This window comes from Papilio polytes, unplaced genomic scaffold (genome assembly GCF_000836215.1).
Source record: "Papilio polytes unplaced genomic scaffold, Ppol_1.0 DF824269.1, whole genome shotgun sequence".
Taxonomy (NCBI): domain Eukaryota; kingdom Metazoa; phylum Arthropoda; class Insecta; order Lepidoptera; family Papilionidae; genus Papilio; species Papilio polytes.
This window is the reverse complement of record NW_013524935.1, coordinates 1620437-1646640: the sequence shown is the minus strand read 5'-3', so window position 1 is coordinate 1646640 and position 26204 is coordinate 1620437. Positions and strand designations below refer to the sequence as shown.

The window sequence follows — 26204 nt, the reverse complement described above, 5'->3', positions numbered from 1 at the left end:
CGAACGATGTATAGAAAATTTATTTCACCTGAATTAGATCATTCACTATCTTATTTAATAGATCATTTGCATTTATTACTAGGCAATTGGTATAGTAATTAATAATACCAACATAACGGCTTAAGTAAACTATCACTTAATTGATTTTTAAAGTAACCACAGTTATACAATTAATTGTAGGAAAAACCTTTCATCTTACTAAAAATATAAACGCGAAAGTTAGGATGGATGGATGTTTGTCAGTTTGTAGCCTAAACTACTGAACGGATTTCGATGAAATTTGGCATAGACGTAGAGGGTAGTCCGGAAGAACAATTTTTTTTCATAATACAAGGTGGCAAACGAACAAGTGGCCACCTGAATCCACCGAAACGGAAAGCGACCGCTGCCCATAACATCCGCATTTGCAGATGCGTTGCCTACCCTTAATTGCCGGAGAAGGAGACGCACATGAAGAGGACATTTCCTCTTCCTATGCGTCTTCTCCACCGTCAAATCTACTTTTCCTTCCAATCCTTTCCTCTTAAAAAAGGCGTCTTCTAAAATCTTTCCTCTTAAAGACACTCTTTAGGCGAAACGAGGAATTGCTACTACTTCACGCCTGTTTTCTATGTGATCGTGGTATTACACCGGGCGAGCCTGCTCATTCGTGCGAAGATGTTAAAGCGGGCTCTACCACTGTCATTATATAGGCTACTCAGTTTTGTTTTGTTTAATTACATGCAGGCAGTCGCTGGCGAAAGTTAGTTACTTTTATAAAGGAAGTTATTAACTTTTAAGGAGAAAATTATTTACTAGAAGTGACCTTCTGGACAGCTACAGGCGAATATTTTAACCCATTATTATCCCGCGACTAAAATAGCAGCGTTTAGACAACCAGTTAGATTCCGAATTTGGCCGTTGGTCGGAGTCCAAAATAATCTGAATCAATATGCGAAAGCATGTCCTTGAAATTTTTTTCTTAAATATTGATTTAACTGTATAATGTTAATAATAATCGATTTTTTTAATTGGTAATACTTCAAGGTAAGTAAGTTTTTCATGTGCGTTGTATTTAAACGAAATAAAACAACATTCTAATTAAAAACAATACTTTTATTACATAAATAATTATTAAATATAAAATAATAGTTAACATCACCTACGCATAGTTAGTGAACGATTTACTTAACTTTTAGCCTCTTTATGCTTTTTTTTGTCTCAAATTAGTATATTAAATTTGGTAATAATAATGAGGATTGAGTTTTATTACAAATAACCTCTACTTTGGCGTATTTTTAAATCAAGTATTGTACAGAGTATAAGAATATAGATTAAACAGAATAATTCTGTATTCTATGGTTTTTAGTACCAAAACGAATAAATTAAAAATATATTATTACTGTCTTTTTAAATAATTAAAGTAATTGTTTCTTATTAACAAATAATTTATATAAACATAACTTATACAATTATTTCTATGATATTTGTTCTAAAACTTTAACTATGTATCACTGTAGAATCTCGATTCTTCCGTCTGTCCTTACATCTATAGGAGAATTTTTATTTATATAAAGTTCTAAGATTTTCTCATCGCGACCAATTATTTTAACATTCTTCTTTCCAGTCTTGAACATCTGAAACAAAACATTTATAATATTTGCATTGTATTTAAAAGGGCCTGTCCCACGACTGGCTGATAGAGGGTCAGATAGCTTTAAAATGACGTCACTGTTAGATAACAAATCCGATATTTCTATCATACATTTTACATGTTAGATTGTTATCAGACAATTTACAGTTCCGTGGGACTGTACATAGATTCATATTTTTTTTTCAAAAAATTAATTTAAAACATGCTCACCGTGAAACCATCCCCACCATCGGCTAAGTAAGTAGGCGCTGTCACTTGGTAATATTTGTCATCCTCCAATGGAGATTTAGAACTCGCAGACACAATACGATGACCTTCAGGTAGCGATATATTGTATGTTACATTAAGACCTGAAACAAAGTCAATACACACGATTAATAATTTTACTTTAATGTTTCTGACTCGCTTTCGCCCGCGACTCTGTCCGCGTACAAAAAAATTAAAGTGAGGAGCCTATGTGTTCTTCCAGACTATCCTCTACATCTGTACCAAATTCCATCGAAAGCAGTTCATCATCACCTTCGTCCTTATCCTACTCCTGTAGGGTCTATCAAAAACCTACTTTATGATTCGGCACTAATATTTGCGGCCGGCTGCCGGCCTGTCGCAAACCCTACTTGGAATTATTAATAATATTAATATGATTACCTGACACTTGTAATAGCCATGGACCTTTGAAGGGCGTTAAGTCCCACGCCTCGCTGACGCTGCGCTCCAGCGCCGCGCGCACGTCCCGCCCCGACAGCTCGAATGATACCACGCGGTCATTGAACGGCAGTATGTCAAAGATGGTTCCCTTTGTAATATCTGTAACAAGGAATTAAATCAATAAAAACATTACTCTGACTGTCCCAGTAAAAATCTCCTGACTAATATCAATGAATCAGTGAAAATAATTATAAGTCAGAGATTTAAAAAAATATAGAGTAGGCATAGTTGACATTCCATTAGAAACTTTTTAACATAATCTCACTGATGCTGTCAATTGAATTTAAAAAAAATGAGTAGCCTATCCTCTACATCTATACTAAATTTAATCGAAATCGGTTCAACCGATTAGGCTACGAACTCTAACAAACATCCATCTAAACTTTCACATTTACACTATTAGTATGATTGTATTTAAAGTAATTGGTAAAAGGTGTTTTAAATAACATTGAAATGTATTTTATTATTTTTAGTTTAGTTTATTTAATAACATGATATTAATACCTTTCAGAGAAAGTAATGGAGTAAAAATGTTCACTATGCCTTGTCTATATTTCTTAAATGTCTATGTTATAATTTCAGTTCAAAATATACTTACTTCCACTTAAAATTGATGCTTTGATGTTTCCTCGCTGAATGAACGACAGATGCTCGTAATCACTTTTTACATTTGCCCTGGCCTAAACAAAAAGAACATTAAGAAAATGATTTTAGTAGATAAATATAACGTGCTCTTTTTTCTCCACTCGCGTAGTACTCTGTGGCGAGACATAGATTAAGATTCTCTCGTACATTAAGTCTTACATAGTCTGTCATTGCGTCAACCAGTAGATCACCAAGCGCACATTCCCCAAACACACAGTCGTCTGCACTTAACGTCCTCACTGCCTCCCCTACTAGAACATTCTCTGCTTCATGGACTAGCTTCGCATAAGGTTCCAATTTCTTCTTTATCTTTGCATCTGAAACATACAAACATCTACACATAAAAATGGCTTACAAAGGTAGAGACCGAAGTAAGTATGGATGGATGATGTGAAAGAGGATATGCTTAAGGAAGGATTACATTCATATATGATGGCTGATAGAAATGTATGGAAGAGCAGCACTGTGCCGACCCTCGGTAGGGACAAGGGCAAGTTGATGATGATGATCTATACATAAAAATTAAACTTAAACGTCTGTATGTCATTTAAAAAAAATCACATAATTAAAACGTAGGCACATGTTTGCGGAGCAAATGACGAAGAATTAAATTTTAGCCAGCGACACGGAATATCACAGGTCAATTGATGTAAGCGGAAAATTTTTCCTCTTTGATTTTCGCCCAACTAATAGCAAGCTTTTAGTCTGTGTAAATAATACAGCGGTTTTCGACTAAAAATCATGCAAAACATATCAGAGATATCGCGTCGCGACGATAACTGGAGTGATATATGACAGACGGTAAATAATGTTAACTATACTTGCAGATATTAACTTTTTTTTAAAATAATTAACTCAAATGAATGATTAGCGTCTTATCTATATCATAAGGTTATCATGAATTAACTCATTCGACAGAGGTCATATTATCAGCTATTATATTACAGAAACTAATATTATAAACAAACAAGGAAAAAAAATCACCATGTTTATGAAATCTCATCATAAACATTACAACCATGGATTACATAACTAAACACCTGTATAAAATATTTAATATTGCCCGGTTTAAACTTGGCCAGTACAGTTGGTCAGTATTGGACTGCAACTTGTATACTCTTAACACTAAATGGTGCCAATGAGTCCACTAAATTTATAACTGGCCGTCACAACTATCCAATTATATTGGCCAAATGTGAACCGAGCATTATCTATATTAAATGGGATAAAAGAATAAAGATCTTGGTAAGTATGTGTTTTTCCAGACAGTCATTCCATCTAAACTTTTACTTAAGTATGACATTAATCAAGACCTGCCTTAGGCTAGGGCACGGTTGAGCCACCGCCCAGGGCGATGTACAAAAATGGACGCCAAAGGTCGGCTAATCAACAGTCCTAAATAACCTTATGTTCATCTTTAAGTGCTCAAAAGAGAGCGTCCTCGCCCAGGGCGTTAGTAATAATAAAACTGGTACTAAATATAAGTAAGAAGTTTGTACCTTCAGGTATAGAACGGTCAAGGAATATTGGCCCGCCTTCCCATTTCACGTATCGGCCCAGATAGTCGAAGTAAACGGTCAAATTGCCCATGTATTTCGTGAATGCTGACGCTTGCACTATCAGAACCTGGAAAACAGGGGAAACTTAGTCATTAACCTGCACACAAACCTCAAGTCTTTTTTGTTAATCTGCGATCGAATATTGAAACGAAATTAAAATATGTTACAGCGTCTTGAATAATGAGGCCACGCTTGAAATCGAAATACAATTCAAATGTTTACGTCTGCCAGAGTGTAATCGGCGCTTATCAAGTGTTTATGTTTCGTTTCAGTATCCGGCCGTGAGTAATTTGTTCTACGGATACGTAATCATACTAATATTATAAATGCGAGAGTTTGGATGGATGGATGGATAGATGGATGTTTGTTTGTTAGAGTTTGTAGCCTAAACGGCTTAACGGATTTCGATGAAAATTGGCATTGACGTAGAGTATAGTCTGGAAGAACACATAGGCTACTCAGTTTTTTTAATTCCACGAGGACGGAGTCGCGGCCAAAAACCAGTATCAATAAAAAACCTTATGTTCAACCGTAAACCGTAAAAACTTACTAAACCGAGTCCTTTGTTTTTTAGACCGTTTAAGAACGTTTTTATCTTCTAATTACAAGATATGGTTTCGAAACTTACTTGATGGTTCTTTTCCTTGCTAGTTTCTATGAATACAGGGTAAGAATCCTCAACTTTTTCCCCGCTGGGCGCTGGACCGTTCCAGAGTAAGGAGTGGGAATGTCCACCCACTATAATATCAACGTGCTTGCCGTGTTCACGTGCGATTTGTCTGTAAAATATAGAGAAATGGATGACTTTTTGTACTAATACTATAATAATAAGGGCCTGTCCCACCACTGGCTGATAGAGGCTCAGATAGCTTAAAAGTGACGTCACCGTCAGACAAGTTAACAAAATCCGATATTCACATATTTCATACGTTGGATTGTTATCTGATAATTTACAAGAATTGTGGGACAGGCCCTTAGTATTTAGCATTCAATGGCATACGTTAACAAGATGTTATCTTATCACATAGGCATTGATGTGCGTGATCATTTCGTGTTATATAACTAAATATCTGATATAACCGCTCTTATTTATATTATAGGCACATTCTTGATACTCTGTCGATAAGATAGCTTCGTGTCTGGTATTAACTAATCTTTGACATTTTGTATTAATAGTGTATTCACTCACACACTTACACTGATCTCTATAAATGGATACATTTCTTGGAAATCAGTCTTGCTCCGATCCAATTAAAACACGACTGCTAATGCAAAAGACAGCTAATCTATATTACTACTTTTAATTCTCGCCACAGCCACCAATTGCGACACGAAATGGCGACAATGAAATACGCACAAAATACTTCTTGTAGCCTGTCTATTTATAAAGATCAGTGACATTTACATATTTGCGAGATGACGTACACATAAATACAAAAAAAGAGAATCATAAAACACTACTGAGGTAAATTAGGAATTAAAAAGTAAACAGATATCTGAAATATTATATTCTATGCATTGTTAAGATCCAACAATTGCCTCCGACATATTAGTTTTTAAATTTTTCCTCATTTGTAGTTTTTGTTCAATTGTATTTATTATGTTGCAATGTGTTTTTGAGCTGATTAAATATTTATTATCACATATTAATTAATTTTTATTACATGTTTAGACAGTCGACGCTTAAAAGCTAAATATATTATTAAAAACACTCACTTATCAACTTCAAGTCCACAATGTGACAATACAATGATTATATCGATCCCCTTTTCTGTCAACAAGTTCGCTTCGCGTTCTGTCGCCTCCAATGGGTCCGTGAACACGACCTTGCCAGGGGATGACAATTTCTGAAAACATACACATTTCAGTATGTTATAAGTGCAATAATTCTAAAGCTACGGAGGAATTCAACAAGGTCTTAAAAGATTTTTTCATCTATACTAACACAATAAAGCGTAAACACACACTACTTTGTGACGTAGGATGTCACCAATCACAGCATATTTTTGAATAATTAATTCTTTAATAAAAAGCCCTACACTTACTATATACATTCAAGCTATCTAACTTAGGGGGTAAATAAATTGAAAATAGCTTAAAAAAGGGCAATTTGTACACAAAAACATTTTAAATCAACGTTTACGGAAATCATACTTTAGTCGTAGAGCATATTGTCCATTACTGTGTAAATGGTTTGTTTGCGATGCACACCTGTGTAAGCCTAACTCAAAGACATAAGGTTAAAACGTATTAGTCACGAGTGTCATGTCTGCTTGCATTATGCAATAGACAAATAAAACATATCAAAAATAATCGCACTTATATACAGAACAATTACCTGTGTGTCGGTAGTAATCAATCCGATAATGCCAATCTTTCTTCCTCCACGCTTCACAATAATGTGCGGTCTGAACAAATTCTGTAGCGAGGGCTCCTGACTGACGTCCATATTGGCGGCGAGGACCGGTGCTTTGAGCGCTCTTAAGTACGGCGCGAGGCCTTCAGGACCATCGTCAAACTCGTGATTACCAATTGCCTGTATAACAAGATATAGATTATAATAAACAACCTAAAATGAGTAACGTAGATTAATCCAGAGAGGTAATTAGGCAATCGTTGTCATGTTACTCTGTCCCCCTTTTGGAGCCGATTTAATAGTTTTCGTCTTTTGAATCCATCTACCCTCATTTAGTATCAATTTCTTTCTCTTCTTGCGTAGCTATAACTCTGTTAAAAACAAGCATAAAATTGTTTTAAAGTTACGACAGGTACTGCCAGTTACTTACATGTGCATCATGGGGCAACAAATTCATGAACTCCTGAGTGATATTCCACTTAAGTAATGTATACCAGTAAGTTCCCTGGAAGCTGTCGCCGGCATTCAGCAGCAAGGATTTCGGCTTTTCTTTCCTCAGCTCCATAATTTCGCTGTACAACCGCGGGAAGCCGCCCAAGCATGATCCGTTGTTGAAGTGACATGTCGGCGTGTCCACTGACGTTTCTTCATACCTGCAATTAAATGGAAGGTAGTAAACTATAGTTTGTTTGGGGGCGTACACCTATAAGTAAATAGCACAACTGTTTAGTCTCGCTTTGATTCTTATGTGCTTATATGGAGGTGCGCACACTAGTCTATTTTTAGTTCTGCAACTAAACAGCTGCTAAACAATGGACAACCGCACAATAGATGTGCGATAGTTTAGTCAAAGGTAGTCGCTCTTACTAAGCTATTCCGAAAATTTCGAAAACAATGCGTATTAAATGACGTCATACGTCAGAAAATCCATCAATTCGTAGAATCGAGTGGTTTGTTAGTTATAATTTTTTAATTTCCATTAAATTGACTGTAAAGTTGCCACTTTATCATATTAACAAACTAACTTCAATAGCAATTGGTTTCTATTGACACAGTCATACGTAATACGTTACTTCCTTCGTTCTGCAAGTATTGTTATTTATGTCAGACTGAATAACCACTCTTACATACCATTATATTGTTTTGAATACTCTAGTCGTTTATTTAAATACGTCGCACATAAAGTGTTGTAATTACTGTACTCCGTGTTATTTTCATTATGATGAAATCATAAACGATATTAAACAAACAAGTAATTATCTAATTCTGAAGGAATTTTCTTGGTGAAACAAATGTAAATAAAAAAGAGTTGATTATGTTTGACGTTTCCTTGCTAACATAAGACTAAGAAAATTTAATCAGACTCTAGTAAAATCAATTATTAGTAAATATCTGATTTTGGGATTAAGTAAGAGTAAGATTTGTCTGTTTAACTTTTTTTTATTACAACAAAGCATTTTTTTTTTCTTCTACAGTAATTAAAATCATAATACTAATATTATAAATGCGAAAGTTTAGATGGATGGATGTTTGTTAGAGTTTGTAGCCTAAACGGCTGAACGGATTTTAATGAAATTTGGTATAGAAGGTAGTCTGGAAGAACACATAGGCTACTCACTTTTTTAATTCCACGCGGACGGAGTCCTAGAAGGCTAGTAACACTATAAATTATTGCATTTTTCTGTATGTATTTTACATATTTTCAATACAAGAGTATCGAATATCAACATTCTGTGCAAAACCGCAGCGGTTTCATATTTGTAAATGTCGATATATTAGGTAAATTTATTATATCTATTGTTTTCGTTGAACGTAAACCAACACGATGGTGTTCTTTAACTAATGAATATCGTTGACCAATCACACAAAATCAATTGATGCTCAAAATGATTGGTGAAAAGTTAACTGGTAAAATACGTCTCTACTTATTTTCCTTAGCACAATGCTAGTAATAATAGCAGTTATTAATACAGAACCTCGATAACTCAAACCTCGGTAACTTAAAAACCTCTATAACTATATGTTCCCTTCCCATCAGAGCCCAAAACCTCAACAACATAGACCCTTGATAAATTTAAACCTCTATAACTTAAAATATTGTGTGTTTCCCTTGCACTTTAACTTATCGAAGTTCTATTATATTTATTTACATTTTTTTGTCAGAGAATATAATTAACGCAATTAGTTACTTCCAGAAATGTGATAATAAACCACCAAACGGTGTTTAACTAGATATACTATTTCGCAATACATTGATTTGTTTATAAACTAAAAATGAAAACAAACCTTGCGTGGAAATCGTTGTAATGTATAATATCCAATTCGTATAATCCTTCAAACGGTAACGCGAATCCGTCGACTGAACTGAATATTATCACAGACACTAAACACTTTAGCGCGATCATTTCTAAGGGAAAAGCGACCTTCGTTGTTCGTGATCGACGAACAACTGACGTGTGCCTCACTAGATAACTACAATGAGTAATGAAATAACGAGAGGTCAAGGTATTCTCTAAACTTTTTCTCTCTATTGTCCTTCAGAGAAAGTTATACTTTAACTATATTGGGATAGTGTCTCAATTAGCGTATCAAGATCACATTACTTTTTAATACATTGTATTTGATTGCTTTAAATGTATTTTCAGCACTGAACATTTTTGTAAATATATAACAAGTATAATAAACAACATGTCATTGTCAAACGTTACCATGGAAACCATTGTGAAGAAGGTTTTATGAACGCCAATACTTGAAAATTACAAAATGCCTAACTCTATACAAAAGGCGGTCGCAACTAGTCCATCAAAACCTAAGTGAAAACTGGTAAATATTCCACGTCGATTGATCTATCGTATTCAATAGTTTTCACTTCTTTGACCAACGAATACTACAAAACCTTTTTCATGCGAAATTCATGTCTTCAGGGTTTTTCCAGCTGAAACATTCGTATCATTTTATATCTCGCCTCGTTTCCTATTGTACTCGAAATATACAATAGCGAAAGTATCAAAAAAGTCTATTGTGTAGTTCCCGAAATATAATAAAACTTGAAACATTTTACAGTGAACGTGTGTATAAAGGACAGGAGATTAATGTGTTACATTTTGTAAATTGAATAGAATTTCTGAAATAGCATAAAATAAGAAATACCGTAAGAACATAGGCGTCGCTAGTCGATGGTCTAGGCTAGGTCTTGAAGGGGAAGCTGCCCCCTAAACTCCCCTCCACCTCTGTAACTCTCTTTTAATATAATCTATACTTCTATACATTGTATAATAAAGCGTAAACACACACTCTGCGTAGGATGTCAGCAATCACAGCATATTTTTGAATAATTCTTTCTTTATCGAAAAGGCCTACAATTACGACACGCTTAAGGAGATATTTTGACGCTATTGCACTTAGGGGGGTAAAGAAATTAGAAAAAACCATCATGTGAGAAAGGGACCATAAACTACAAGCTGCCAACATCAAGAGTGCAAGGTTGTTATTTATGGATTTGAAAATTGACATTTGAAAAATGTAAACAATAAAATAAACTTATTATAATTACGTGCGGATAAAGCCGCACGGGAACAGCTAGTACAGTCATAAGTTAAAATAAATGAATCGTGATTTATAAACCGCATATATGTTTTGAATTTCCTACGCAAATGTAAACATTGATTGCAAAACTCTGATAACCAAGGTTGCGGCAGATTAATCAATGAGAATTAAAATGTAGTTGTCATTTACTACTTCGATGTTTAAACTAAATGCGCTTTGAACTTTGAAGATAAACGGATAACCCAAGCTCAATCTAAGGGTGAATTTCTACTGTCGGAGTACACGTATTGTGATGATATTGCTATCCGTCTCTTTCTCTAATAAAAACATAGAGATAGAGTTCGTATAGACGCGTAAATTTAAAAATCATAGTAACGCAATAATCCACAGTGGTAGAGCCCGCTTTAACATCTTCGCACGAATGGGTCGGCTCGCCCGTTGGAATACCACGACCACACAGAAGACAGGCGTGAAGTGGGAGCAATTCCGCTTTTCGTCTGATGAGTGTGGAGCCGATGGCTTAATTTTAATCCTTTTCCTTTCTACCCTTTGCTTAAAAGAAGAGGATGGGATGGATACGCACAGGAAGAGGAAATATGCTGTTTATGTGCGTCTCCTCTTCCGTCGATTAAGGGTAGGCAACGCATCTGCAACTGCGGATGTCTATGGGCGGATTCAAGTGGCAGCTTACTCGTTTGTCTTATATTATAAAAAAAAATCCGATTCTGAATTGTCATTAAAATGCATTCGGTTAGCGCAGAAGCGGTGGAATCCCGGCTTAAAAATCGATTCTTTAAGCTGGGTTTTTTGTGGTAAATGATTCATGGGAGTAATACGTCGAGGGGTAAACTTACCTTTACACGATGTTACAATAACTTCGCAATAGAATTAACTAGACTTTTAAAATGTAAAATTATTATTATCTATACGTGTTAAGGAAAACAGAAAACTGTGCTGTAATTAACGATAGCAAAATAGATCTGAGTTAATTACAAAAGAAGGTTAATGAAAAATGAATGAAGACTAGATAAATAAGGAAATATTTTTCTTTCGTAATTAGTAAACTTATTGGAATTAATTTAATCATTAATTACTAATATAAACGCGAAAGATTAGATATTTACTAGAGTTTGTAGTCTAAACGGCTCAACAAATCTCGACGCAATTAGACATTGATGTAGAGCATAGTGTGATAACAGGCTACTTTTGTTTTTATTTTAATTCCACATAGACGGAGTCCCGGGCGAAAGTTAGTCCACGATAAAACACAAAAAATAACCTAAAATAAGTATACACTTTTGTAGTTACCCTCGCAATTATAAATGTAAACCTGGCAACTTGTAATACAAACAACTAATTAGCAATATCAAAAACTTACCTTGCGTGGAAATCATTGTAATGTATTATATCTAATTTATAAATCGCTTTTTTCACTATAGCACCGCTAACTAGACTAAATATAAATAATATGTTTATGACACGCAACATTGTTGGAACAAAACAAGACCTTCCCACACGAGGTCTCTTGGCCGACTGGTACTTTCATGTGGAACATAAAAACTAGAGTATCTTTCGGTTTAAATATTTCGATGTTATTTTAAAAGACGGTGCATTCGTATGTGAACTGCGTTCGTAATATTTGAGATAACTGTACACTCTTACCTTGATCCTTATTGAACTTAACATTACTTAGTCAGCTTTATATTTAAGTTTTGAGATGTTTTATGCTAGCCGTGACTCGCGACTTCGTCCGCGTGAGAAAAAAAATGTAAAGTTTATGTTACTCACAAATAAATTACCATAATATTGATGAAAGAATTTTTAAAATCGTCCTAGTAGTTTTTGAGATATCTCAATACATACAAAAATACAAATCTTTACTCTTTAGTATATATATATATATAGATAATAATTAGGCATTACAAATTGTAGCCTGTTAAATTAGCATTAATTTGGTATAAATGTAATTAAAAAGCAGTGCGTATTTGCATTTCAATGCCCTCATTTTGTTATCTATGGGAGTGTTAGTTCTACTAGTAGCTACTAGATGGCACTTTAATTAAAATCTATTATTTTGATTGTAAACTCATACTTCATAATAAATTAATTCGAAAGTTTAGATGGATGGATGTTTGTTAGAGTCTGTAGCCTAAACGGCTGAACAGATTTCGATGAAATTTGGTATAGATGTAGAGGATAGTCTGGAAGAACTCTTTTATAAAATCACATTTTTTACAGTAATGTATAGGTTATGTTCTAACACACTTCTTAATAATAGCTTAAGCAACTTAATCTCGAACCAAGGCTTAATTTAATGTTGAATAATGTGAATTAGTTACCTAAGTTAATTAGTATTTTATATTACTTTGTTATATTTTGTGATGTCCTTGTATGATTTTGATCTAAACTGCAAATTTAAAATAAAAATATCTTCCACTATAACTAAAGGGTATGAAACAATAAAATACATTCTTTATACAAATGTATGATGTGCCGTACTTTATTTAGCGAATGATATAAATAATCGATTTACAGACATATTTTTTATTAAATAATTAGAAAGTACAGATTGCAACAAAGATTTACTTGCACAAATTTATGTAACGTTCTAACGATGGTTCATTTTTTTCTTTTTGACTTTACTTGGGAGCTATGACGTCATAACATGGCACGGGATAATGCACTTTTATTTGGAACGCAAAACATGATTTTTAAGACACATTTTCTATAAAGATTTGCCACAAAGGGAAGTTTAATTTGATTATTTCTTTTTCTATAAAATATTTTAAAACACAACCTATTTATTCAGTTTCTCTAAGAGTTATTCTATAATAATTAAGAACAGGATCTTCGATAACGCATTCACTATCAATAATTCCATTAACTTCAAGAAATTCTGTATTTTTGCTGAGCCAATCCAAATACAGCTTTAAATACCTATCCCCAGGGTTCACATCCGTGTGACCTAAACAGAAAATTCTATAAGCATCTTCGCCATACTTACCTATACCACACAAATCGCCTGCTCTACGCCACTTCGACGATACAAATTGGTAACTAAGCTTCCAAATCATATGTCCACGTTTCCGAAGGCCCAAATTTTCAAAGAACCTTTCCAATGACGTAGGAGTATCGTTTAAAACGTCATACGGTGACTGATATTCATCGAAAAAACTTCTCATATAGCGCCTGGCGGTTTTAGCGGATGTTTTTGTCAGAAATATCGTTGCTATTAACATTGCCCAAGGGTTCTGTGAGAATTCTTCTTCGATTACATAATGAGGTGAAGTCGGCATTTTTCGTACACTTATATTATAGAATGGCTTAATGATTATTGGTTCGGGCTCTTCTAATGTTAATTGTGATAGTGTTAAGCCATCAGATTCTGAATCCAAAGATGTTTGGCTGAGATCTTGTGAGGAATCGTTTGCTTGTGACGTCAGTCTTATGGGACTTATTTCTTTGGCTCCTCTAACGTGATCTTCTTTGAAAAATCTGCTGATGCAGCTATCGTTGGCGGACATTTCTGTAGTCTCTGAAACAAGTAGCATTAGATTAATGTTTCAACTTATTTAGCTTTCTAATGGCAAAACATTTTTTGGAATCGGTCAATTAGTTTTTAGTTTTATTAATTACTTGTAATAATACAAATATTTCCTCTATATAATTTTACTATACTTGTATTTAGACAACTGCTAAGCATATTTCTGAATTTATTAAATGAATTTAGTTAAAATTTTGAACGGAAATAATAATAAAAACTGAGATTTAAAAACATTGAAATTCCATAAAAAGAAACACATGATGGTAAAAATTGGTCATATTTCATTGTGTTATTTTAATTTATGTGAGCATATAACATATTTGAAAATAACAGCCGGAATTTATTCGAAACTGATTGATAATGATTGCTACTTAATGCGTCGAAGGCGTTTTAGGTATATAAGTTGGGGAAAACCTATCGTTAAGTTGTAAACTTTGAAAAATATCATCATTTCGTAGAACTGAGTCTGTTCGTGAATAGAATGTTAGGCAGGAATTGATAAAAATGTATTAATATTATAATTTTGACACAGATTGTTGAAGTTTTTTTTGCGAAGAATACCGTAAATACATAACGGATTTTGTTACGAATAAACTGCGCATTTTTGTCTAAAATTTAGTAGCTTTTAGTAAACAATTTAAGTCATATTTCTTATTAGTGCTATTGTTTCAAGTAATCCAACGATCATAGAAACTTTAAAATGCTGATTAAATACAAAGCAACTAGCTTTCGCCCGCGACTCCGTCCGCGTGGAATTTAAAAAAAACAAAAGTAAGTACCCTATGTGTTCTTCCAGAATATCCTCTACATCTGTACCAAATTTCATGGAAATCCGTTCAGCCGTTTAGGCTACATACTCTAACAAACATCCATCCATCTAAACTTTCGCATTTATAATATGGTATGAAGTATGATTATCGTTAGTTAATCTCAATGGGAACTCAAAAACATCAGAGGTTATAATATTTACATAAGAATGTAGTTAGTCAAATTTAAAATATCTATTGCCCGACTCAGACCCGTTAACGACACTAAGAAAGTCCCTTAGTGTAGATTGTAAAAATTAACCATAAAACGCTTTCACGTGCAGCGGTTGGAATATACGTTTGTTAAATAATTGACGGAAAAAATACAATCGATTTATCAATTAAAAAACAAATTAGCCTTTTTATAACAAGCAACCTAAAACCATGAACATAATGTTTATATTCGCATAAAATAATCATCGGACGTTCACAACATCCTGTATAAACAAAAAACATCGATGCGTTATTCAATTAATAACATTGTACACATCCGTGTTGCGTACCCACATGTTTGTAAGATATCGAAATATACGCTTCTATAGTGTGGACACGCCTTAATATCAAATTGTACATTGCTATTCAAACTTTATAGCTGCTCACAATTATGCACGAGACATCGAAATACAATTTTGGATATTAGCGGAACGCATATCGATGCGGAGGAAGGGACTTGTATGTAACTTGTTCCATCTGTAGTGGACCCATATGTAGTTGTTGAAAGGCATACCGAGAGCATCCGGAGTTTGAATCTTGTAATACTTTTAGGCTGATTGATCGACCATGACTCATGTCAATAAATCATAACAAAGAACTTATCGAATATGGAATTAATACAGAATAGAAACTGTAATTTGCTTCTTTGGTAAATATTCTGTTATTTTTAAAACTAGAAAATATAGCTAGAACATAAAGTATCTGTTTAAGGTAAAAAATACAAAACTAGTTAGTAATTATCCCTTGAGGCATTATTACTACGATTTTAAATATTGTGTATTTTTATCCTACCGGAAATCTAATTTAAGCGGAAGTACACGACTCGCAATCTATACAAACTGTGATGATTTAGGTTTACAAATAAACCGATAGATGGCTCTGTCATTAAGTCTAGGGAATTGCATATTGTGTTTTTATTTACGGAGGGAATAATTGGTACCATTAAAAATAAAAGAAAACCTATGTTTTTTTATTTACATTTTGCTTATAATTTAGCATTTAAATACGTTTGTGTACAATTTAACTATTTCTTGTATATGTGCATTAACATGTGCCGGACGTGTGTCTCAATGCAACTCAATGCAAACGGTCATGACCTCAGTGCGATCATGTTGGGTACGCGTCGTGCACTTAGTCAAGTATATTAAAGAACGGTTAATATTGAATGAATTTTCTTGTTCATTAACTTTAATCGGTATAGTCTTAAGGTGATTTGAACTCTCCAGAACATAGCGAATGTTTCGTATTTATATTTTATAGAAATATCTACTTGTCTATACTAATATTATAAAGGGGAAAACTTTTTTTAATTGTAATGAATAGGCTCAAAAACTCATGACCCCTAGAAAGGTAATTTATCTGTGAATAACATAAGCATTATTATTTTTAAATTTCACACGGATAGAACGGGCAAAAGATAGAATAGATAAAATGAAGTCCTTTTTCAGAAACACTTAAGGCAATTTTACCAAATTAGTACCACAAAAAGCACTTGTGAAATTATCGTCCAGGCGTCGCCGGGGAGTGTCATCTCCGTTAGACTTTCCTAGATCAAGTGGCGAAGCATATAATGCTTTGTAATAACTTCAATAAAATTTAAATACCGTCTTAATTAACTTTATAATTGGCGTTACGGAAAACTGCAAAAAACATCTGCCAGTACGTCATACTTCATTGTTTCAGATAATAAGTTGATTTTTAGTTATGCGAGAAAAATATAACCTTAAAAATTGCGCAGTCGAAAAATATTTTGATACGGGAAAATATGTGTGTACACTAGTTTTAGCAGTGGCAACACTATTTAATGTTACGAGCGAAGTTTTTATTAACAAAAAGTAACAATTGGGTAGAATTTTGTTTATGGTTAGTAACCACAATTGATTGTGCTGTAACTAAAATGTGATGTTAAATCATTTTCTGTACGTAAAGCGTTACACTTATTCCATTTTCACCATAGACGTAATATTTATAGCATTCTCTTGTTTCTGACTTAATTTGACCTATATCTATACTAATATAATAAAGCGTAAACTCGTACTACGTGGCGTAGGATGTCAGTAATCACAGAATATGTTTAAATAATTACTTTCTTTAATCAAATTCCCTACGCTTACGACACGCATTAAGCATATTTTCACGCTCCTAAATTTAGGGGGTAAAGAAATTGGAAAAAACCTCCATGTGGGAAAGGGACCATAAACTACAAGCTGCCAACATCACAGAAGCAAGGTTGCCATGGTTGTCATTTGTGCATTCGAATTTTGATATTTGCAATTGAAAATTTCACAATAGTAATAAATAAAATAAAATATTTATAATTACATGCGGACACGGGATGGGCTAGTTTAATTATAAAAATTAGGTGTATTGCATTTTTTACACTCGACATTATACGCAAAATGCAACAAATTAATTAAAAAACCTACCTTCGTTGCATTAATAACAATGCGATTATTAACCTACACCATTGTGCCATTGTTAACTTGCCAACTGGGGACTAGATCAGCTGGTGTCGGATTGAATTTATATGCGGCCTACTTGGTGGCTCCTCTTTCTTAGCGGCCAGTATTCGAACGTTTATTGCGGAAGGCTGCACCGTCGCGGCAGCACGTGCTCCGCGCAATATATCGTAAAAAAAAATAATAAAAAAACATTAAACGTCAAACGATTACGATCGCGATTTGTTTTGTGAGACGGCCAAAAGTTTTCGTGCGCTTGTTTACAAAACGATACGCGAATTCAAGTCGTCTTTGTGTCCTGTGTTGAGTTTACAGTTTGCTATTGAACGGAAATCATTGTTTCAAAGTTGACGGAAGAGTTTTCTTTTTTTTTTAAATTGTGTACGGATCTTCTCGTAATTTAAATTCTAACCAGAAGTGATACAGCACATTTTACAATGGATAATGTTAAGCGTTCTGTAGTAAAGGAGCAGTTGTGGTAAGAATTTTTCTTAATCAAATGTTTGTATTCAATTAGCGGACAGTATTAAGTGATTTAACGTTATAAATGTTTAAAGCAAACATAAACAAGAGTATCAAGGTCTGCGAGTCGTATGGTCTAAACGGTCATTACCGGCGACGCTGACGTTTCCTTGCTAATCAAGTCGTTAATCAGAGTTTAAGTGTATTTAAATCGACTGTTAGTGAACCGAGAGGTAAATATAACATGTCCATAGATAGATTACGGTCTTGGCAATGTTTCCGACTTACCTTTTACTTCCTCAGTACATTTGGCATGCGGATAGGACAAGTTGCGTATAATTTCTGCATATTTCCTTTTCTTTAAAACTCATGTTTCTATGAATATTGCAGTAAAAATACCCTTTAGTTTAAAAAAAAATGTGTCGGTAGTTTGAAAATTACCAAACCGAAATCCTAAATATTTGATATTGATACTACGCAGATTTAAATTCAGACATTACAACAACATTAAATATCAAGGTTAAATTATTAATCAAAAATCTGTTAACACTGTCTGCACCAAAAATATTTAATACTATCTTTCGCCCGCAACTCTGTCCGCGCGGAATTATAAAAAACAAAAATGAGTAGCCTATGTGTTCTTCCAGACTATCCTCTATGTCTATGCCAATATTCATCGAGATCCGTTCAGCCGTTTAGACTACAAACTCTAACAAACATCCATCCATCTAAACTTTCGCATTTATAATATTAGTAAGAAGTAAGATAAGATTTGAATGAATAATAATTATTTGAATTTAGAAAACGATTGGCTTTACTTAACCAATTTGTAATATTTTACATATTGTTTGTCACTTAATGGAATATCAAGGTTAGGTTATACACAACAAAAATAACGCATACTAAAGTAGTAGTAGTTAGTATGAACTATTAAAATGAAAGAATTATTAAAATTGGCCCAATAATTTTTAAGTTATTTCAATACATACAAAAATACAAATCTTTCCTCTTTATAATATTAGTATCGATTATTAATAAAATTATTCACACTTATTAAACGATCTATAAATCGTATTTATTGCTATAAGAATTTTTAAACGTACAAATCAACTGTTTTTCATAAATTGGGAGTTACCTCACTTTACTTGGGAACCCAGTTTATTTTTTTCCGTGTTAATTAAGTTCCTTTTAAGTATATTCTTTGGTAAGGAGTCGACCACTTTTTTTAACGCTAAGCGTAATTAGCACTAACAAAAAATAACCGTTAAAGAATTCCAATTAAAGTCTAAACTTGGAACTGCAGCAGTTTTCTGTTTCACATATCACCTAGGTATTCTAGATTACTAGGAAAATCCACTAATGAAATTCTTGCATTGAAATATATTCTCGTCTCTGGTAGACACCAGGGGCATGAAAGGGATGGTAATAATTTATACCCAAGTCTTCCCAAAGTTGCTTCAAACGGACACTTTCTCACTTGTTTTTGAAAACGATCTTAAGACTGTGGTTTAAATAATATCGGAAACTTCATTCATATGAAAAACTAGTATAACAACATGTTTTCAGTGAGAACTCATAGGTAACAAGATCTTGACCTCGGTAATGAACGTATAACAAATTAGCATTTAACCTCCATTAATTCAAATCTCTCGAACATATTCAAATTCATATTTACGTAACAAAAATTCAAAATAGAAAAACTCCGTGTACTTGTACCGATTTGTAGATAAGAACAGCATATACGTTTTTATGACTTCTTATAACTCGTAAGTTCTGAAACATTTATTACTGCATGCATTACATAGTATACGAACACAATACTAAAATTTTATACTAGCTTTTGCTCGCGAATTCGTTCTCGTGGAATTAAAAAATATAGCCTATGTTACTCACTGATGAAATAGCTTTGTTTTGGTGTAAGAATTTTTGAAATCGGCCCAGTAGTTTTTGAGTTATTCGAATACGTACAAAAATCCAAAACACAAATCTTTCCTCTTTTTCATATTAGTGTAGATATTATAGTATCGATATAAATTGGTAATTTTAAGCCAGGTTTTCATTGGTAGAATATTTGTACAAGTTAATTGTCATCCTGCTCAGCCTATTCAATAAATTGAAATATAACGATTTTGTACATTTATTACTGCAGTGGAAACTAACCGTAAAATCTAGTTACTACGAAACAATCTATCTGTGACGTCATCTAAAATTGCGGCTTTTTTTTTAAAAAATATTTTGTAATTTTTCTTTAATCTTGTAATATTTGTAACTATTTTTGAAATAAAATAAATATGTATAAAAATGTTAAGAACACGTACAGTCTTATTTTAACGTGCTCAGAGAATGTTACCAAAGATTTTCTATTTCAAAGTCTTTATTACACGCATTGGTATAAATTTTAACATAATCAAAAAGCTACGGAACATTTTAACAACAGTACTGTCGAAACACTACACCAAACAATGAAAACCTACTGTTATTTGAGTAGTACTTGTACTAGACCACGATCCCAGCTGATGTCGAGTAATTTGGTCAAAAAATGGTACTCATTATCTTAGTAAATACCTTTAAGGGTCTGTCCCACCACTGGCTGCTAGAGGCTCAAACAGCTTATAAATGACGTCGCTATTAGATAAGATATTATAACAAAATCCTATATTTCCATCACATATTTAACACGTTGGATTGTTATCAGACAATTTACAATTTGGTGGGACAGGCCCTAATTATTTTATGACATCCAACCAGTGCAAAAAATGTATTTATCGTCAATCGAAGGTCATACATTTAAATCGATTGATGTAACAATTTGTGACTACAAGTCTTTACTTAGACAATGAACAATTTAGCTATTGTTACATGTCTAATGTAACAATGTTAGACTTGTTAATGATTCCTTACACGAACTAGTTCACACTGCGACCGGTTATCACGATTCGTTCATTGATGCTGTAACATAGTTTAAAAATATATCGATATTCTATAATATCCGGGTGCATTCTGGTGTCATCATCATCATTACCAGCTCACTATACGTCCCCACTGAAGGGCTCGGAGCCTACCCTAAGTAAGGGGTGACTAGGCTGTAGTCAATCACGCTGGCCCAGTGCGAGTTGGTTGACTAGATGTCTTTGAATTTCTTCGCCGATATGTGCAGGTTGCATCAAAATGTATTCGTTCACTGTAAGAACGTCGGGAAAATTATGTACATGTGAAATCCGAAAAATCGAAAATCACATTGGTACATGGCGGGATTTGAGCCCAGGATCTGTGGATTACAAGTTTCAGCACAAACCCCTGAGCCACAGACGCTTTCGCGTGCGAAGACTATTGCTGTCTTTTTTCTTAAAAGGGATAACAAAACTCTGCAGAATAAGTAATAGCTGTTTATAAATGACTAGCTGTTACTCGCGACTGCGTGAAATAAAAAATAATAAAACATAGCCTACGTTACTCAGTGAAAACATAGCTTTTTAATGGTGAAAGATTTTTAAAATGTTTTTTTTAAATCTTGTCAATACATACAAATCCAAAAATACAAATCTTTCCTCTTTATGATATTAAGTATAGATGTAAAGTATTGAACTTATAAAAGTATTGTCTTTACTTTTTTTTTAAACAATGAGAGCTAATATTTTTAACACCTGCAGTACCGTCATCGCCGGCACCGTCTCAAATACCTACCACATTAAAGTTTTCCAATTTCAACATAAAACATGTTATATGTAGTTTTTTTATTGTTACTTTTTAATGTACCTAATATATCCAAAGTACGTAGAACTAGCACTTAAAACAAATCGGAAAAACCCGATTTTAGAATCGTGTCTTAATAATTACGATCTCAGATCACAGTTAAGATAAACATGATGTTTGATGCTTGCTAATTACAAGGCTTTTGTGCACTCCAAGATTGTTTTCATTAGCTTAAAATGTTGCTGGCATATGCTTCATTTTACTTCAGATTTTTTACAAACCTAAAGAGGCGTGTTATACCGTTCTTTACCATAACACGAGTATTAATAATAATAATAATATTTCGGATAACAAAGATCCATAGAGTGTTAATGATTGAACTTATAAAACTAGTAGAAATTACATAACACAAACAATCAATTAACATATAATAATACTAGCTGTTGCTCGCGATTCCGCCCGTGTGAGTTTGAAAAATAATGAAAAGCACAGCCCATGTTACTCACAGATAAATTATCTTTGTAACGGTAAAACAATTTTTAAAATCGGGTCCGTAGTTTTTGACTTATTTCAATACATACAAAAATATAATTCTTTCCTCTTTATGCTATAACACAGCGAGGTCAGTAAACACTAGTTTACATGTAACCTGATCCAGCAAGCCAGCATCGCTAAGTCCCACCTATCCATTAACGCACCCAGAATGCTATTAGGGGTGTGACGCACTCGCTGCTTTAAGGAGGCACAGCGCTTTTGCATGATGCTTTCGAAACCCATCCAACGAGTCTCCGAAAACATGGTAGTCCGCAAACAGAATACGACGCGATAGTAACGTGGCAGTCTCATCAACATCCTGAACGTGTTTTTGAATTAACTACAAAATATTTTTTGAAAAAATTTAATACGGGTAGCCATTCGCGAATCCGACCTTACGTTACTTTAGCGAGTTGAAGATCCTTCCTCTAATTTAACGACTTTCCGTCGAGCAAAGGCGAGGCTGTTTTACGACCGGTTAACCACATCAGTGTTTTACTCATTTCAACACATTTAAGCCGTCAGTCACAAAGTAAAAGACTTGTTTTATATCGCTTTTATTTAGGTTTTAACCAAACAAAACCTACATTTTTATGTCTCGAATATTATCGATACTTGATACTTGATATCGCTTTTTCTGACCAAATTAGTGACATATTAAAAAGGTTACTACAAAGAGCATCCAAAAAGTATTAGAACGTATTTTTTATTTTTAAAATTTGTAATGTTTGACTCCACCTCTGAGTCACAAGCGCCTTAAGTTGTGTTTGTTAATATTTTTACAATGTTTTTCAGTTTACAAATATATACATAATTATGTAATACTCGTAGATTACTTTGTACATTTTCAAACATTTCACTATTAACAAATTGAACAATGCCATAAAAACTGTTGTCATTTACAACAGACGCAAAGCATTAATCAAAATCTCATCATTGTCGAATTTTAAAGCAAAAAAATTGTATACTCATCGTAGATAATTGCGCAGGAAGGAAATGTGACTTGTAGATAATTGATGTTTCAAGTTCCGTGCTTTATTCCAGCTATTCTTGTATATTTGTACATTCGTTATGTATTCTAGGTATAGACCAATTGAATCAAATAGCAAACCAATAGAGTTATGCCAAAAAAAAAAAGTTACTGCCAACTGGTTATTTACGTAGTCTTTTATTGAATATTTGTCGTAAATCGTGATACGTTTACACTATGAGACTTACTTAAATGACCAGTTAACTTTTAAACGATTTTCTATAGTTTTATTTTCTACCTTGTTAAAGGGCATGTCCACCACTGGCTGATAGCGGCTCAGATAGCTTAAAAATGACGTTATTGTTAGATAAGTGAACAAAATCCGACATGTTAAAATATACGTGTAAACACTTTGAATTGTTTTCAAACAATTTACAATTTTATGACAGGCCCTAAATCTTGTTAATTCTTCGGATGAAAGAATTTGACTCCTTTTGAATACAAAAACGTAATCAAAATCACATTAAAATATTCAAATCTACAAATACCGAATAGACAAAAAATGTAATAAATAAAAGCAAAGTAAAAAAGGTTACGGTTACGTTCAATGTACAATGTACTTAATCTGCCAGATAAAAAAATGTAATGATGTGTTAGCTGGTGTACAAAAAAAAGTATAAAAAAGGCGTCATTGTATTATGTACCCATCAAAGTATGAACTGACTTCATTCCAATTTAAGGATTGACTCATCGTTTCTTGCGCACCGCAAAGGAATGGAACAAGTTGCCGGCGTCTGTGTTCCCGTCCCGTTATAACGTGGGTGTCTTTAAGATCAGGGTGAATAGGTACTTACTAAGCTAGCGCGTAATCCTTCGACTGCGTCTTCACTTAGTTTAGGTAGAATCGTGGTCAAGCGCTGGTTTATCTAATATAATAAAGCGTAAACACACAGGTCTTTGCAATTACAGCATATTTTTGAATAATTGTTTTTTTTTAATAAATACCCCTACACTTACGTCACGCTTTAGGCTATATATTTTCACGCTGTTAAACTCAGGGTGTAAATAATTTGGATACGAACAGCTAGTTTATGATTTAAAAAAAAACTTTGAACAGAAAGCCAATTAATAACAGTATCGAGTGAAATGGAAATCAACTGACCGTACCATTTAGGCACTTCGAGGTTCAGGGAACAATCAATAAAACATTTGAACTTCTAATCCGTTTAGGTAATACAAAGGTCACATATAACGTAGGGTAAAACTACTCGAGAAAAAATTGTCATTCAGTTAAAAGCGGCCGTTGTATGTAAATCAAAATACTTATCTTTCTTCTTTGTCTTGTAAAGTTAAAGTTATGAATTTGTGACTACGTAATCTTTGTAATTTGAAATTCAATTATAATTTAACTGATTGTGGTTAAACTACAGTTCCTAATCGATTATTTGGTTAATGTAACGCATATTCAATCAACAACTCGTTATGAATTTTATGTTTTGGCTAAATAGAACGAAAACCATTAATTTTACACGTCTACTTTTTGCGTAATGATTTGTGGCAAGCATCAAACATGCATTGATCGCTTTTCACACGTTAACATATTAAATTCTTTTCCATTAGCCTCGGATAAAAAACATCCAATACGTTATGATTTTATCAAATCGATTTTCCATGTTAAAAAACATTTTGGTACTGAACTAAATTTCAACCGTGACTTGTTTAATTGGTACTTTTTTCTGTTTTATCAGGATGTTATACTGGGCTTTGCATGATAATAATCTTTACTATTATTGTAAAGAGGAAAGATTTGTATTTTCGTATGTATTGAAATAACTCAAAAACTACAGGGCCGATTTTAAAAATTCTTTCATTATTAAAAAGATATGTTATCACCGAATAATATAATTATTCATTTTTTTTTATTATTTTTTTATTTTCAAGCCGGCGAAATAGCAAGATAGATTTCCGGTTCCGGTTGTCAAAGTGTAAACAGTGTTCTATTGTGGCTCCCAATTTTAATTATATAACAAATAGTTAACATAGTATTTTAACACTATATAGCGGTGAACGAAGTTTAAGAAACCAAGAAGAATCGTATTTTTCACTGCAACAACACATAGGATACGAAAACTTTTGGATAATCGCAAAAACAGTGCTCCAATTATAACAGTTAACAGTCATTTAAAATAATAATAATGAAGATTCAACGACAGTGACTGTGCATAACGACGATTATTCAACTTAACTGACAAGTCATAGTAAACAAACTTTTGACATTTGACATCTGACGAGTTGCCAACATAAGGACATAGTATTCCGTTCAAAAACACGTTAATTGAGTGTCAATTGAGGAAAACTTCTACGATTTCAATCAAAGAGTATAAAACTAAAAATCGAATTATGGATACTCATGGAATGTCAGAAGATATGTTTAAATTATTCCAAATGATGAAAATTGAATTAGAAAAACAAACAATAATAATTACAGAGAACGTAACTACTAATTTAATGCGAGTTATAGATGATAAAATAAAACCAATAATTGAAGAAAATAACAGCTTAAAACTGGAAATACAGTCATTAAACAGAAAATTAAAATATCTGGAAGACGCGAATAGGAGAAACAATATAATAATGCACGGTGTTAAAGAAAATGAGAGCAGCTATAAAGAACTATTCGATATTATATGTTTAAATTTACAAAGCACACAAGTTAATGTTGAAAAATTTGAAATAAATAAAATTCATAGATTGGGACGTAAAGAGGAAGGAAAAGTAAGACCTATACTCATTGCTCTTACTTCTTACCAAAAGAAAATAGAGATATTGAAAAGCAAAACCAAAATGCCAAAAAATATTTACATAACGGAAGACTTATCAAAAGAAACTATAGCACTCCGCAGGAATCTACAAGAACAATTAAAATTAGAGAAAGAAAAAGGAAATGAAGCTTATATTAAGAATAATAAACTTATTATCAGAGAAACAAGAGACGTAGGGAAGAGAAAAAGAGACTCGTCATTATCACCTGGAAATATCTTAACGCCCACGCGCCCTACAGACGCGACGAAAAACA

General features: G+C 33.3%; 3 protein-coding genes across 6 annotated transcripts in view; 1 reads left to right on the top strand and 2 right to left on the bottom strand.

Moving 5' to 3' along the window:
• Positions 1-1077: 1077 nt before the first annotated feature.
• On the bottom strand, positions 1078-12008 carry LOC106108276 (apyrase-like). Of its 2 annotated transcripts, none has more exons than XM_013289403.1 (11): positions 11826-12008; positions 7332-7554; positions 6884-7081; positions 6262-6392; positions 5174-5324; positions 4486-4612; positions 3146-3303; positions 2940-3021; positions 2282-2440; positions 1844-1983; positions 1078-1616 (listed from the first exon to the last, which is right to left on the bottom strand). In XM_013289403.1, exons 1-11 carry the CDS (start codon positions 11933-11935, stop codon positions 1491-1493), a joined length of 1605 nt encoding a protein of 534 aa, XP_013144857.1. In that variant the 5' UTR covers positions 11936-12008; the 3' UTR covers positions 1078-1490. The 2 variants fall into 2 exon arrangements, with proteins under 2 accessions (XP_013144857.1, XP_013144849.1); XM_013289395.1 differs by lacking the exon at positions 11826-12008 and adding an exon at positions 9188-9554.
• Positions 12009-12945: 937 nt separating this feature from the next.
• The window catches only part of LOC106108304 (methyl-CpG-binding domain protein 4-like), a 20396-nt gene continuing 7137 nt past the window's right edge, over positions 12946-26204 (bottom strand). The window contains exons 1-2 of one of the 2 annotated variants that reach the window (XM_013289446.1): positions 17437-17511; positions 12946-13982 (exon numbers count right to left, since the gene is read on the bottom strand). In XM_013289446.1, the coding sequence (XP_013144900.1) occupies positions 13249-13971 (723 nt within the window). In that variant the 5' untranslated portion in view covers positions 13972-13982; positions 17437-17511 and the 3' untranslated portion in view covers positions 12946-13248. Of the gene's footprint in view, positions 13983-17436; positions 17512-26204 lie in introns of those variants that run through there. The other variant, XM_013289440.1, reaches the window with a different exon arrangement.
• Positions 17595-26204, top strand: part of LOC106108287 (calcium release-activated calcium channel protein 1-like) — a 35940-nt gene continuing 27330 nt past the window's right edge. Inside the window, exon 1 of one of the 2 annotated variants that reach the window (XM_013289417.1) lies at positions 17595-17947. The gene's annotated coding sequence lies outside the window, so the exon portion shown is untranslated. The remainder of the gene's footprint in view (positions 17948-26204) is intronic. The other variant, XM_013289433.1, reaches the window with a different exon arrangement.